A 16,478-nucleotide genomic window follows, 5' to 3' on the forward strand; every position below is an offset into this window, starting at 1 on the left:
TCTCTCCCACACAAACACACAGGAAACGCTCGCACGTGCTCGCATGTGCGTGCGCACACACACGAGCCCACACACACACTCTGCTGCTTGATCGTGGGTAAAAGGTCTCAGTTTCCCAGATGCTGGAAAACCAAAGAGAGATTTGTTGGAGTCCAGCCAGAGAAAAAGATGGAGATGGTTTGACAGGGCATTGAAGAGAAATGCTGGGGACAGGAGGAGAGGAAAGACAATGAGTGCTATCTCCTCGGTGGAGATAGAGACTTTGCCTGACCTTGAATCTCTGATGATTTACTTAACAAGGTAGAAGGAACAAGAGTAGATGTTGGGAAGATTATTTTCTCTTTTTCTTTCATTGTCTTTGTAAGTGGAACATGCAAATAGGTTTCCCCAAAATAATAGCTAACTTTTATGGAACAGCTAGGTGACACAGCGGATTAAAACACTGGCCCTGAAGTCAGGAAGACCTGAGTTCAAATCTCTCCTCAAATATTTACTAGCTATGTGACCCTAGGCATGTCACTTTTTAAAAATCTTAGCTTTATTTTAATTTTATTTCATTTATTCATTCATTCATTTATTGTGGGGCAATGAAGGTTAAGTGACTTGCCCAGGGTCACACAGCTGGTGTCAAATGTCTGAGGTCAGATTTGAACTCAGGTCCTCCTGAATCCAGGGCCGATGCTTTATCTACTGTACCACCTAGCTGCCCCCCTAGGCATGTCACTTAATCCCAATTGTCTTAAACATCTGGGGCCATCTCCAGTTTTCCTGATGTATATCTTGTCACTGGACCCAGATGGCTCTGGAGGAAAGAGGTTGGTGACCTTGCACAGCACTTTCTACAAGTCATGATGTCATGGTTCTCTTCAAAAACAACAACCGTTAACTTTTCTTTTCTTTCTTTTTTTTTTTTGGTGAGGCAATTGGGGTCAAATGACTTGCCTAGGGTCACACAGCAAGTAATTGTTAAGTGTCTGAGGCTGGATTTGAACTCAGGTCCTCCTGAATCCAGGGCCGGTGCTCTATCCACTAATTGTTAACTTTTATATAGCACTTACTACATGCCAGGCACCATGTTAAAAGCTTTACAATTATTATCTCATCCAATCCTCACTACCAACGTAGGAGGCAGGTGCTATTGTTATCCTCATTTTGCAAGTAAGGAAACTGAGGCCAACAAAGGTTAAACGACTTGCCCATGGTTACATAATTCAGGGCTTCTTAAACTTTTTCAACAGAGAAATTTTTATGCGACTCCGGGCATATAGGTATATAAAATAAGTATACATAACCTTCTACTGTTGCCAAATTTTTCACGACCCCCACATTCAATTATGTGACCCCATATGGGGTTGTGACCCACAGTTTAAGAAGCTTTGACATAGCTAGTAAGTATCTGAGGCTGATTTTGAACTCAGGTCTCTTCCTGACTCCAGGCCCAGAGCTCAATCTACTATGCCACCTAAATATCTGAATTTGAATTTCTACATTCTTTTATGATTACAAAGTGTGTTGCACACATAATCTCATTTGATCATCATAGCCCTGCCTTCCTGATCCTCAAACTTCTCTTGTTCCCCCTTTCCCACTTCATTATTGTATAAATACTCTCTGTGTGTACATCTCTCTTCCTATAGCACATAAGCTTCTTGAGGACAAGAAGTTTCATTTTTGTATTTTTATTTCTTTTTTATGTTTGTTTGTTTTTTAAATATTGTTTTGTTTTGTTTTTTGCAGGGCGATGAGGGTTAAGTGACTTGCTCAGGGTCACACAGCTAGTAAGTGTCAAGTGTCTGAGGCCAGATTTGAACTCAGGTCCTCCTGAATCCAGGGCCAGTGCTTTATCCACTGCACCACCTAGCTGACCCTGTCTTTTTATTTCTAAATCTTTTTGTCTTGAAATCAGAGGACTTGGGTTAAAATTCCAGATATGTTCTGTCTAGTTACTTAAGCTTTCTGGGTCCCCATTTCCCTACTATAAAACAAGAGGACTGAATTAGATCATCACTTCCAGTTCTAGATTCTATGACTTATCCTGCCATGTCCACTGTGACATTGTAGGGAAGCTAGATTCTCCCTTAGTAATTAAAGTATTTAAATAGAAAAGGGTATAAAAGAATGTAAAATAAAATATTTCCAATATTATCTCAATTTCTTCACATTCTATTTTTCAATTAGCTTCAACAAACATTTATTAAATACCTACTGTTTGCAGAAGGGTGTACAGGGTATTCTGGGAAAACTAGTACTTCTCAAAAAAACAAACCCAAAAAAGAAAGAAAGAAAAAACTAGTGCTTCTGGTGTGAGAGCTTGCTGAGCTCTTTTCAGGATTGCTTTCCACCTGTGGTGTCCACCTGATTCACCCAAGTCTTACCTTTGGTTCCAAGAAGCTGTAGCACATGCAGAGGCCACACTCCTGGAAACTATTTCAACATACTGACTCAACCAAGTTGAGGATAATTGAGGGGTCTCAAACCCTTCGATGAGTTGGAGGGGTGTCTACCCCAAGCATGTGGTGGAATGGGTGAATGAGAACAATTTATTCCAACAGCCATGAAGGCAGCTGAAACAGGCACTGTGGAGAGTTTAGAGCTTGGTTAGACACTGATGATGCCAGGATCATCCACTGCATCCTGAGCCATCACCAGTCATCTTGACTATCGTCTTGCCACCAGACTTTGATGACTCTGGAAGAGAGAGTGAGGCCAATGATTTCATGCAACTCTGCCTCACTTAAATCTAATTTATGCTCAGAACCATACTGGGAGCTGTAGTGACAGCCCTGCACCCAGGCAGCACAGGCCATAAGGTCATCTTCTCACTGGAAGCAGCAATGAGTGTCTGAGCAGCTTTCTAAGGACCAAACTGCTCACTTCCTGGTGTGAGGAAGGGGCTAGAAAAGGTACCCTAAAAATTGTCTGCTTTACCCAACCCTGTTCTGCTTACTGAGGCAGGTGGGAATCTTATCCTGCAGTTGAAACAAAAAAAAGTACAATAACTTCTGCAAAAATGATTCCACTCAACATCAGTACATGAAATGTGCGTATGCTTATGGACAACATGAAATCCAGTAGACTTGAAAGATTAACAACTCTTGTTGCAAAAGAATTCAGCAGGTGTCACATCCAAATAGTACCCCTGAGTGAAACAAGGCTGGCAAATGAAGACCAGCTTACCAAAGTCAGAGCTGGATATATGTTTTTCTGGAGTGGCCACAGTGAAGGGAAATGTCATGAAGCTGGCATGGGTTTTGCGATCAAAACTAATCTAGTCAACAGGCTTGAATGCCTACCAAAAGGAGGAAAGAACAGGCTAATAACAATGCAATTGCCCCTTGCAAGAAAGTGTCACTCCACCATCATCAATGCATATGCTTCCCCCATGATGAACCCTGGTAAGGTCAATCTGACCAAGACTTTGGATACTGTTGGTCAGGAGGGCTTGTGGGAAATTATGGCAACATTTTAGGTACCTGAAGAAGTTCATCAATATTGTAAGTCAGTTTCATGATGATATGCTTACATGGGTTCTGGATGGATAATGGATGATGTTCTTGAGTTTTCTGAGTCACCAACAGAGTGAAATAGGGCTATATACTTGTTCCCATGCCTTCAGTGAGGACAAAAAAGACATCAAGAACACCTACAACACTGACAGTACATTATTTGTTCAGAGATAATTGTGTATTCCATGAAGTCTTTGAGATCTAGATACAACAAAGCATGGTTCAATTCTCTGTTCCTTGTGCTAATTTTGACCTAATAATTAACACCAAGAAAACAGAGGTTCCCCAGGACCCAGCACCACACCATCCATATGTAGAACCATAGGTTATAGTAAATGGAGAAATATTGAATGCTGTGGCTAAGTTCACCTATTCTAGCAGTATATTTTCCAGGGATGTACACATTGCCAGAGCTCAGAGTTTAGGAGGCTCCAGAAGAAAGTATAGGAGAGAAGAGGTATTAGACTGCCTACAAAACCAAAGGTCTACAGAGCTGATGTGCTGACCTCATTGACAGTATACCAGCACCCTGCCAGGAAACTGAATTGCTTCCATTTGAATTGTCTTAGGAAGATTTTGATGATCACCTGGTAAGATAAGGTAGCCGACACTGAGGTCCTTTTTTTTAGCTGAACCTCCAAGCATTCAAACTCTACTGCAGAGAGTATAACTCCAATGTACTGGCCATGTTGTTTGAATGCCAAACATACATTTGCTTAAAAGACTATTTTATGAAGAACTCACACAAGGTAAGCGCTCACATGGAGGTCAGAAGGAACTATACAAGGGCACTCCGAAGACATCTCAAAAAACTTTGGAATTGATTGTTAGACAATGGAAGACAGTGGCATAGGATTGCCAAGCACGGAGTGACCACATCAACGAGGGTGCTGTGCTCTGTGCAAATCAGAATTGCAGTAGCTCAAAGGAAATGTGAGATGTGCCAATCTAGAGACATTGCCACTCCAAATGTTCATGTGGATTATTTGTACCTGACCTGTGGTAGAGCCTTCTGAGCTCATATTGGTCTGATCAGCCACAGTTGGACACTGTACCTTGACTCCAACATAGTGATGCCATTTTGATACTCTTTGAGAATGAAGACAACCAACCAACCATGTGCAGAACACTGGGTTAGGTTCTAAGTGAGGGGCCATATTTAGTTAAGAAGGGACATCCTTGCCCTCCTAAATCCCACAGTTTAATTTACATTTTAGTTTTTGCTTTAATCACATCTTTTTTTTTCTCTTGTTGTCATTATGAGTCCTCAAAAGCTAAGAGTGGTGCAGTACTTGCTGGGTATCTGAAAATCCCTGGATTAATCAAGTGACTAGAATTTTGTGGTTGTAGGTGGCTAATCAGTAGAGTTCCCTGATTAACTTTATGAGTTTATGGAGATGTAAGCCTTTGTTTGGGACTTTTGTTGCATTTGTGACAGCCTTATACATGCCTATTTGACCCATTCTGCACTCTGTGTACGCTAAGTAAGAATGAATTAATTGGTTCAGATTATTGTGGAAGAAGTCACTTATTTGTTGTGGGCATATAAAAAGGGAGATCAGTTTCAGAATTTGTTGTTTTGCCTTTTCTTTCAGAAAAATTTTAAGAGAGAAAAAAAGCAAAGCTAAGAGAACAATTGAGTCCTAAGGAACAATCTCCCTAATGGGTGCCTCGGAGCAAAGGTTCATGGGAGTTGCATGTATTCTCACCCATGTGGACTATGAAGAGTTTTTGGATCCAAAGTCACCGAACCAGATCTGAGTGCCTGCACCCAGACCTGAGAAGTACTGTCAAGATGGTGGCCCTCATGGGGGGCAACCAACTAGTTTAAGTAATAGGAGTTCCTAAACTCTGGGTTTTGGAATAGAGGGGGTAATCCCATTTTAGAAAAGGAAAGGGTTCTTGGGCAGCATAATCCCTCTAAAATATCACATTTTGAAGAAAGAAGAGTTTTGGGACAGTTCCAGCTACAAGATTACTTTGCCAAAAAACCCACTTTTGAGAGTTCCAGAATTCATTCTTCTAGAAAAATAAGGGAAGTTCTTAGGCAGTACTAGCTTCTTAGACAAAAAAGTTCATATACATTGTCATCCCTCTCTCTCTCTCTCTCTCTCTCTCTCTCTCACACACACACACACACACACACACACACACACACACACACTAGTATTATAATACTGAGTGCCAGTAGGAGTCTCTGGGTTTCTCTGTTTGTTTGTTTTTTAAAGGAGGGGGAGTCACTGGATTGTTGAAGAGTCTTCTTTCTAGAAACTCCATTTCTTTGCCTTTCAGAGAAAAACCAAACAACATGGTGGTAAGTCTAGAACATGGGTTCTTAACCTAGTATTCACAGATATCTCCAGAAGTCCAAAGTTAGATTTCAGGGGGTCCCTGAACTTATATGCAAAAAATTACATCTTTATTTTCACTAATCTGTAACAGAAAATTTGCATTTCTTTCAATGATTTTAAAATATTCTGAAAAGAGGTCCAGGGATAAGAGATTTGCTAGAAAATATTTAAAAGCCAGCTCTCTAGGAAAATGATATGCACAACATATTTTAAAATTTAATTTGTATTATTAAGATATTCTCCATTACTTTCTTAAATCTAGGCAGTCAACAAAATAATAAACCAAACTCTGATTTGTAGCATTTGCTGATTTCTGAAGTGTACATGCTCACACTGAAAAGTTAACCATCTGATCTCCTAAGCCAGTTTGAGCTGGCTCTGTGAGTTGGTTCCACCAGATCATTTTACAGATAAGGAAACTGAGAGAAACAGGGTTGCCCAGGGTCACATAGCTGGTAAGTGTCTGAGACCAGATTTGAATTCAGGAAGATCCATTTTCCTCACTCCAAACCTGGTGCGCTATCCACTGTGCTGGTGAATGAAATCCAGATCTTCTGATCCAGAATCTAGTACTTTTCTCTACATGTCTAGGAGGTTTTTGATATACATTATTTTGTTTAAGTGCTTTCTCCACCCCAATCTTTTTTTGAGGGGTGGGGCAATGAGGGTAAAGTGACTTGCCCAGGGTCACACAGCTAGTAAGTGTCAAGTGTCTGAGACAGGATTTGAACTCAGGTCCTCCTGAATCTAGGGCTGGTGCTTTATCCATTGTGCCACCCAGCTGCCCCCTCCAACCCCAATCTTAATAGTATTTTTTTCCTAATTACATGTAAAGATAATTTTCAATATTTTTTTATAAGATTTTGAGTCCCAATTTTTTCCCTCCTTTCCTTCCCTCCCCACTCCCCAAGAAAGAAAGCAATCTGAGGGGCAGCAGGGGAGTAGGGGAGGTGTTCTCCTGGTTCTGCTCACTTCACTCAGCATCAGTTCATGTAAGTCCAGGTTTTCCTGAAATCTGCCTGCTCATCATTTCTTATAGCACACCAGTGCTCCATCACATTCATATACCACAACTTGTCCAGCCATTCCCCCACTGATGGGCTTTTGATGTACATTATAACCAGGTTTCACTTGCATAAAAATGGTAAGAAACAAGGAACCCCTGCCATGTGTTTTGCCCGTGGCAATGCCCCTGGTCATGTTTTGGCCTGGAGATCAAGGCAGTCTGATGTAGCAATCAGAAATAAACCATTTATAGCTGCAGAAGGGACCTGGCATGGATCTTATGTAACAGCTGCTGAAGTACATACTTCTAGTCTTAAACCTGATACTGAAATTTTATTGATTTAAGATTTACCCAGTCTACCTCCAAGAAGACTTAAGCTTGCTTACAAGTTAAAACACTGCCCCAAATGAGACTTTCGGGGATAGATAAAACAGAATAAAGATCATAAGATGGAAGGAGCCAGTGCTACCAGGCACCTGAGATGAACCAATGACTAACAATTAGATCCTAACATCAGCTCAAAGACTGGGTTTCTTAGCCATGGCCAAGTGTCATGGACCCCTCTGTCAGTGTGGGTCAAATCTCTGGACCTCTTCTCACAAGATTGTTTTTAAAAGCACAAAAATAAAATACATCCACTTATAAAGGAAACCAATTATATTGAAATACGGTTGTCAGTGGGCAGCTAGGTGGCACAGTGGATAAAGCACTGGCTCTGGATTCAGGAAGACCTGAGCTCAAATTCGGCCCCAGACACTTGACACTTACTAGCTGGGTGACCTTGGGCATTGCTCTACCAAAAAAAGAAAGAAAGAAAGAAAAAAGAAATGCAGCTGTCAATTTAAAAATATTTTTTAAAACCAAGTTCACAGACCCTGGTTAAGAAACCCTGCTCTAAGTTTTCTTGCAGCTAAGGCAAAAAGAGAAATCTCTGGGGCTCAGGACCACAGTCAGGGAACTTAATTTTCTGATCAAAGGCATACACAGTCATCTGCAGAGTCAAACTTTGCCCAAGAACCAAAGTTATTTTTCACAAGGCTTCTTATAAAGAAAACAAGGTAACAGGACAATGAGTTCAATATCAATTAAGACCTAGAAAGAAATGCTATTCAAACAGAAATTCTTATATTACCCATCCACAAATGCATAGGATCCGTCATAAGTTATCAAAGGCATTTCAGTTAGGGACTCTGATAATATCAGCCAGAGACATTGTTTTGTGACTATTTCACTTAGGACAGGAATAGGGCTCAGAGAATGTAGTTAATATGATACTAAATCAACCATCTTTGAGATATTGTTTTATACTTTCCAGATCGGCTAAAGTGATAGAAGGGGAAAGTGACAAATGTTGGAGAGGATGTGGAAAGATTGGGACACTAATTCATTGTTGGTGGAATTGTAAAATAATCCAACCATTTTGGAGAGCAATCTGGAATTATGTCCAAGGAGTTATTAAGTTACCTATGCCCGGGGCAGCTAGGTGGCCCAGTGGATAAAGCACTGGCCCTGGATTCAGGAGTACCTGAGTTCAAATCTGACCTCAGACACTTGACACTTACTAGCTGTGTGACCCTGGGCAAGTCACTTAACCTCAATTGCCTCACCAAAATTTAAAAAAAAATTAAAAAAAAAGATACCTACGCCCAAGGACAAACAACAACAACCCTTTGGGCCTAATAAGAGAACATTGTATAAGTAACATCGATATTGGAGGAGTTTTTTTGGTTTGGTTTTGTTTTTGTAGGCAATGGGGGTTAAGTGACTTGCCCAGGGTCACACAGCTAGTTGAGTGTCAAGTGTCTGAGGCCGGATTTGAACTCAGGTACTCCTGAATCCAGGGCCAGTGCTTTATCCACTGGGCCACCTAGCTGCCCCCCCCCAGTACTGTTCTTGTAGAATATCTGATTATTATTTTTCCCCAAGGGCAATGAGGGTTAAGTGACTTGCCCAGGGTCACACTGCTACTAAGTATCAAGTGTCTGAGTCCAGATTTGAACTCAGGTCTTCCTGAATACAGTGCTTTATCCACTGTGCCACCTAGCAATATTGTTTTAAGACTGCTCTTTCTATAAGAAAATCAGAGCCTGTTCCCCAAAATTGAATCAAAGGTGGCTGCTTCTGACTTTGGCAATTCATCAAAATTGATGAATTTTGCCTTGAATTTCTCTCTTCTGATACAGTATATGAAAACCCAAACTTTCCAAACAAATAAATTGGGGGAGGAGTGATTATTCATAGGATCACAGGTTTCAAGCTGAAAGGGACCTGGGATTTCATCTAGTCCAACCCCTCTCAGGAGACAGATGAGGAAACTGAGTCCAGGGAGAGATTAAGTGATGGGCTCAAGGTGACATAAATAGAAAGTGGCAAGCCAGGTTGAAATAGATTGTTTATAACTGAATGAAGAATTAAGACCAACTAGATTGCAGAGAACTGATGAAGCATGCTACCCATCTCTTGATAGAGATGAACTTGAAGGACTCAAGATACAGAATAATACTGTTTTCAGACAGCAAACTGGAGAATTTGTTGTATTTGATTATGCATATTTGTTACAAGGGCTTTCTGGATTTCTTTAAATAGAAAAGTCCCTCAGTACATTTACAATGTTATTCAGTTTACAAAAATTATTTATATACCACTTTCCATAAATACACTTATCACATAAATGGAGGCCCACCTCTATTTGCTCTAGGACTTCAAGCCCTTCACAAGTCTGAGCCCAACTTCTGAGGCTTGCCCTTCCTAGGTGAGAAGGTGGTAAAGCCACAAAATTTCCTTAGTGGCATATGTGGCAAAATGTCAATTCAACATTTCTGCCTATGTTGTTCTATTCTTGGAGATGACTATTATTTTAGCCTTTGGATGATTCCGGATGTTCTTTGACTAAAAGACTATGGAAAACCATAATCTCAGAACAATAAAAATTGTAGGGATGAGAGGGGGTCTCAAAATGCAAAACACATGATGGGCACAAACGAGCTACAGAAGGGTATAAAGAATATCATTAAGGATGTTTATGATTTGAAAAGAGGTGGTTCTCTCATGTATTAAGAGAAAGAGATAACAATGTGATAGCCCCCAGGACCTTTAAATTATTTGTTTTAAAAATAGAATAATGTAAAAAAAGATTTAAAAATAGACTAATGTCTCTAATGAGTTGCCTAGGTGGTCTTTGGAGTTCCTACAGAAGGGCATGGACAAGAACTGAATAGGATAAAAAGGCATGGATGGGATAGATGCTCTGCTCTGCTGGTGAAAGAAGCCACTCAGATAAGATCACGGATCCATTGCAATTAAATTGTCTCTGAATCTTATCCTTATATTGGACTATAAACTCTAGGAGGGCTCATAGTATAAAATACTGTATGCCCAAAAAACCCACAGTATTCCTCAAAGTCTTAGTGATGTTTAAGCTTTGTTGTTGCTCAGTCATGTCTGACTCTTCATGACTCCATCTGAGGTTTTCTTTGAAAAGATACTGGAAGGGGCAGCTAGGTGGCGCAGTGGATAGAGCATTGGCCCTGGAGTCAGGAGTACCTGAGTTCAAATCTGGCCTCAGACACTTAACACTCACTAGCTGTGTGACCCTGGGCAAGTCACTTCACCCCAATTGCCTCACCAAAAAAAAAAAAAGAAGAAGAAAAGAAAAGATACTGGAGTAATTTGCTATTTCCTTCTCCAGCTCATTTTTACAGATTAGGAAACTGAGGCAAAAAGGGTGAAGTGACTTGCCCAGGGTCACACAGCTGGTAAATATATGAGGCTGTATTTGGACTCATGAAAATGAATCTTCCTGTTTCCAAGTCTAGCTGCCCATAACATCATTAGCATGTATTTTACTGTTTAAAAAGAACCATCATTAGCATACATTTAAAAACATTCAGTCATCAAAACCATATATTCTTACAGAGCCTAAATCTTCCAATTTCTCTTGATTAAATCTTCCACCATAGACTCTTTTACCACTTAACTTTCCAACCATAAGTACATGTAGCACCACTAAGTCCCTATAGTCATTTGAACTCCCAACTTTCCTGTTTCAGGAGTGGGAACGCAGTTTCCAAAGGCTTATTCCTGCTAGCTCTTTGACAGATTTGACATTACCAGTCTCAAAGGAGTTAGTGGTCCCAATACAAGCTGACCCGGGTAGGGCCACAAATCCAGAAAAGTCCGCTTAACTGGGCACAGACCTTAACTTCTCCTTCCCTGGATACCAAACTCCCCACCCCGTGCAGATTTGAGGTACAGTTATGCCAGGCCCACGAATCACCCCTCCTTTCTAAACATAGCCTCGTTTCCCAGAATAGGTGGTGGACTTTTCTTCCCAACCTACATCTTCCGGCCAGTCTGTCATTCTCTGAAATTGAACCCATAAAACATAAGAAACAAAAAAGTTAGCAGGTTCATTCTTACTGACTTGCTTGAAATCCTAGAATTAAAGATCCCAAAGGGTAGCCTCCTGGGAGTCATCAATGTTCGATCTTCAAGGGATTTTTTTTAACTTTAGTACACCTCATTAATAACAGAGGGAAAACGTACCCACTACATGCATCTTGGGAAACAATCACGTCTAAGAATTGGGAAAGGAGGAGAGGTGGGGTATCCTCCCCACTTCCCCTATCTTCCTCCCTCTCTCCCTCACCTGTATTGACCTGTAGTCCATAGGTGGTTTGGGAGTGAGGAGGAGGGAACCAGGAATCGCTCCCCATCCGGGTAAATAGGCTGCAGTCGAAAGAGGTAGTGGCATGCTAGTCGGGGCGCTGCCAGGAGTGAGCAGCGGCTGGGATAGGTTCCCGTTAGCCAAGGCTAGGGACAAGGGCATCCCAGCAAGGACAAAGCATCTGATGTTTGGATTGCCAAGCTAAGAACAAACCCAAGCCTCTTCGTTGCATTTCCAGCGCGCGGTTTAAGGGACAACGCTAGAACTTTGGGCGCACTTGGTGCCAGGGCGGGCGGGGAGTTGAGGTTCACGGTGGCCTGAGCAGAAGCCGTTCATCGGGGCTTATCTCCACCACTCCCCGAGCACCTGCGCGGCGGTCTGTGAGGCCTTTGAGAAACTCACCCAACCCATTGCGTCCTAAATGCTATGAAGTTAGGAGGCAGGCCTCCCTTCTTAGGGCGAAGGGCCCTAGGAGTTCGTGGGAAGGAGCCCTGAAAGTTCACTTTGGGGCCCTTGAGGATAAGGAACAATGGAAGGGAAGGAAGAGGATTTATAGAAAGTCCTTCAACCAGACCCCGCTGACTGCTGATTCTAATCTAACGTGATGAGGGGGCCAAGCAGCGGCGCTCCCCACCCACTTCATCTGCGGGGAGGGCTTAAGGTCACTTCTGCTTTTTTCTTATTGTATGCCTGCGCTCGCAACTGGCCTGCACTGCCCCTGCCCCAGCCCCTGCTCCTGCCCCTGCCCCTGACTCGCACTCTCCGTTCCTGCCCCTGCTAAAGACCGCAGATGCCTGGGAAATTTGTCTTTAGCTCTTAACCCTTTGCCTCTCTTTCTCCTTAGTAATGGGACAAGAGGGTGAAGTCTTCACCACATAGACATATCTGAGCTTACTTTGGGAGCCCAACAAAACAGCATTTGCTGTGAACTGCCCTGCCTGGTCCTGAGGCCCAGAAGTTTAGAAACGGTCCTGGGGGCAGGGGAAGGATTTTAACTTTGGGAAGAGTTACGGGAGCAAGCAGCCCGCAGAGGGTTTTAACCTGAGGTCTGGATCTCTAAACTTGGATGGAGGGGGGGAAAATCAAATCTTAATTTTCACTAATCTCAAAGTGAAATTTAGCATTTCCTCCAATTATTGGGGGAAAACATTCTTCTGAGAAGGGGCCCATAGACCAAAAAAATAAAATAAAATAAAAACAAGGGGTAACGCAAAAAATAACCTGGAAACCAAATAACCAAAATACGGTTTGTTTCTGTTGCCGATATAAAGCCTCTTTCGTGTTCTAGTGTATAGGGCTCTGAAATTACAGTCAGAAGACTTGGGTTCACATTCCCTTTCGGCCACTATACTGTGTGAATAGATGTGACCATGGGCAAGTACGTTCATTTAACTCTTTTGGGCCTCAGTTTCCTCGTGGATCTTGTAATACCTTACCTCTCCAGGCTGCTGCGCGATTCAAGTGAGATAATGTACGTAGAGTGCTGTATATATGTTAATGCCTAAAGAGATAATGAACTTATCAGGCAGCTGTGTGGAACACACGAGGAAGTAAGATCAGTATGGGCATGAAAAAGAATCACAGTGGATGGATGGGGAAGAGACAGAGCCGCACGGAGTAGAGGCTAGGAAAAACGGAGTTAGTTATTTACGTAATCCTAGGGAAAACCTATACCTAGAAATAATTTACATCACAATTACCTTATGAGGTCGGTCAGTCATAGGGCAAATATTACTTGGGCTGAGGGTCAGGGAGGTAAACGCGACTAGTAAATGGAAGATCCCGGATTCGAACCCAGTTCTTCTGGCTCTGAGAGTGCACTGCATTTTCTTCCCCCCCCCCCGACCCCCCCCCAAAAAAAAGCAGAGGACATCGATTTCTGTCCTAAGTTCTCGAATTCTTCCCAGGATGCCGCAGATGGCGACTTCAAGTCGTGTTCTGTTGTGCCTAAAACTCCGTTCCTTCTTAATTCGTACTCTCACTCCTCCACCTCTTCTCAAAGTCATTTTCGCAGTTACTAGGACCCAGCCATCTGGCTTTGTACTGGAAGATGGGAAAAGAAGGGTTGTGATGGGAATTTTTTTTTTTTGAAAGCAAACCGAAGACAGAAATAAGTAGGTTGAAAATCTCTGGTACAGCTATTCGGGGGTCCCTTAGTCCAACTCAGCCACTACTAGGGGTCCTTGTTGGGAGGTCCCCTAACCCCCGCCCCCCCCGCTATTCTCCACCTTCCTCTCTCATATCTTGCCAGCGCGTGCCTAAGGAGCTCCCCCAATCCATTTCCCCAACTGGGCCCCAGCCGCCATCAGAAGTGAAGAGATGGGGGGCGGGAGATTTGGAGGGTGGCCTCTTTCGGAAGGTGTGATCGGCCTGAGAGGTTGAGGGACAGAGGGTGGGGATGGGCAGCTGTAGGGCTGAGAGTGAGAGGGCAGGCAGGCTGGTCTGTTTCCAGTAGACAGGCTCGGCTGGCCTGCTGCACCGGGAAGAGAGGGGAGGCTAGGAGCTGCAGAATCCGCTGAAATCGACCTCAGAGGGAGGCACTGCCTTTCCAAGTCCCGCATCCCTCCAGCACCGCGCTCTCCCGCCCACCCCCCATTTATCTGAGCGAGCTGCTGCCTGGGCGGTCAACTGAGATTCCAAGAGCTCCTCGCCCTCCCTCCCCCTCCTCCTCTTCCCTTTCCCTCTTTTCTTCAGCCCCATATCCCCGCTGCAGCCCGGGCGCTGTCCCCTCCCCGCTACCCCTTCCCCCGCCCCCTTCTGTAAAAGCGAAATTGCTAAACTTGTAGCAAGAATGACCCCGCATTCAGGCCGCCGCCTCCCGCTGAACCTCTCGGCTCCCGGCTCGGCCGTGGCCTTAATCAGTGCGCCCCTCCCTGCTTCCCGCCCCAACCTCCGCCCCCCCCCCAGCCTCCCCCTCTCCACCCAGCTCACAAAAAGTGGGGAACAAAACCCCCGCGCATTTCTCTGTCCCTCTGTTCAGTAGACTGCTGCACAAAGCCCCCGCTCTGAGAAGCAATAGGGGAGCTCTGGGGGGACGTCAATCCAGACGCGCTGGGGTTTTTGTTCGTACAGGGGACCTCGCCTTCCTACCACACCTTTTGTTCTGGACTCCAATAAAAAGCCATTCTTTCCGCACCTTCCCGGCCCGGAGCCGCCTTTCAGCTTGGCCCGGCCCCACAATGGCGCGGCTCTCTAATGCCTCCCCATTCTCCCGCCTTGGCACGCTCACAATCGGGCCGTGTGGCAGGGCTGCCCTCGCACAGACATTCTCCGCGAGTGACTGGGAGCCCGACAAAGCCGCGGCTCCCGGGGAAAGAGCGGAGTCCGGCTCTAGCAGGGCTGGGGCGGGGGGTGGGGTGAGGGGAGTAGGGAGAAAGGAGAGAAACTAGGAAGGGGGGGTAACATGGGCAGTAGTGGGATGAAGCACCCCCACTTTGGGTGTCGGAGTCGGCTGGGGAGGGAGGAGCAGCTTCCCGGCTGGGCTCCGGCCTTGTGGGGGAGGTGGAGGCGATTTTTCAGCTACTCTCTGGCCCCTTGGAGGCTGTGACTCTATTGAGTTTTAAGGCCGAGAGCCTGAGCCTCAAGTTCAACGTGGCTGCAACTCAGAGTGGTATCATCTATAAGATTGGGGAGGGCAGGGAGACAATAGAATTGGGGGCCAGAGCCAGCAGAAGGGTCGAAATATTTGGCAGCCCCAGAGCAACTGAAATTAGATGTACTTTTAAAAGAGAATAAGGAATCACCGTGGCAGGGGCCCCATTTTACCCCATGCATCCTACGCAGCAGGTCTATGGAAAGAGTATGGGGAAGAGATGCAACTCTCATTTCTTTTTTCTCTTATCCCTTAATTTTCCCTTTGACCCAATAAAGTTTCTGTAGCCGAATATGGATTTGGAAATATTGCACCTTCTTTATTAATTCCTGTAGTGTATGGCGGCTGGTGTGTACATGGTGTATATAAAAGGTATATATATTTATAATATGTGCTGGATACAGAATATGGAGCAGAAAAGAAACAAAGTAACACCTTCCAGGGCGCCACGGGCTACACAATTTGTTTAACCCCCGAAACCCTTTGATCTGGTAGCCTGCTCTGCAAATCTGCAAATTGGACTGGAAAACCCGAGAGGCCCGGCTGGCGCCTGCCCTGGGGCGTCCCTGGAGGGGAGGCCGAGGACTCTCTCGCAGCCATCCAGGAGGTGGCGGAGGACGCTCTTAGAACCTACTTCTTTCCAGCACAAGCTCCCCTCCGTCCCCAGCCTAGCAAGTCTGCCTGGGGGGTATGGGATGGAGGGGGCAGGGTACGACTGGAAAGGACAGTTAGAAGGCTCGTTAAAGGACGGTAGTGTTTGAGGTGGGCGATGTGTGTGGAGATAGGTCCTTTTCTGAAACCAGGTTAGGCTGAGAGCTCGGAAAAGTAGCAAAGCGAAAAGAGGGAGTAGGGGGTCGGGTCACTCATTGCCCGTTTCTCCCCTTCATTTTCCCCCCTTTCCTAGCTAATGCTATTTCTTCGTGCAAGCAGAGGGAAGGCTGGGGAAGAGAATTCCCTCGGGTCTGGCGCATAGTGAGGAGTGCATGCATCCCATCACTCTCCGCCCCGGGATGCAGGCTAGGAAGAGCAACCCAGCCTCGGGCCTTTTCTCTGAGCTTAGCTGCAGTTGGCCTGAAACAAGTCGCTGTTACATAGTATAGTTTTAAGTATAGATGTATAGAACATTATTTCTCCTCTATGCCAAATACAGTCTGATGTGGTAGAAACGGGGAGCCCTGCTTGTCCTCTCTGTCCCCACCATTTCCGGTCCCGAGTCAGTTGCACTCTGAGCCTTGGGGCGGGGAGATTTCTTTTACGAAGGGGACGCTGCCAGGTCCATCTTCCCCCGGCCAGGTCTTTCCCGCCCTTCAGTCTGAAGAATACCCTGCAGGCTGCTCCGGAGCCTCCTTGCCCGCCC

General features: G+C 44.6%; 1 protein-coding gene across 1 annotated transcript in view; it reads left to right on the forward strand.

The window, feature by feature from the left end:
- Positions 1-12,342, forward strand: part of LOC122738302 (60S ribosomal protein L37-like) — an 82,223-nt gene extending 69,881 nt beyond the window's left edge. The window contains exon 3 of the mRNA XM_043980349.1: positions 12,257-12,342. Coding sequence (XP_043836284.1) covers positions 12,257-12,342 — 86 coding nt within the window. The remainder of the gene's footprint in view (positions 1-12,256) is intronic.
- The last annotated feature ends 4,136 nt before the right edge of the window (positions 12,343-16,478 follow it).

The sequence above is a fragment of the Dromiciops gliroides genome, chromosome 2 (assembly GCF_019393635.1).
Source record: "Dromiciops gliroides isolate mDroGli1 chromosome 2, mDroGli1.pri, whole genome shotgun sequence".
NCBI classification, from domain to species: domain Eukaryota; kingdom Metazoa; phylum Chordata; class Mammalia; order Microbiotheria; family Microbiotheriidae; genus Dromiciops; species Dromiciops gliroides.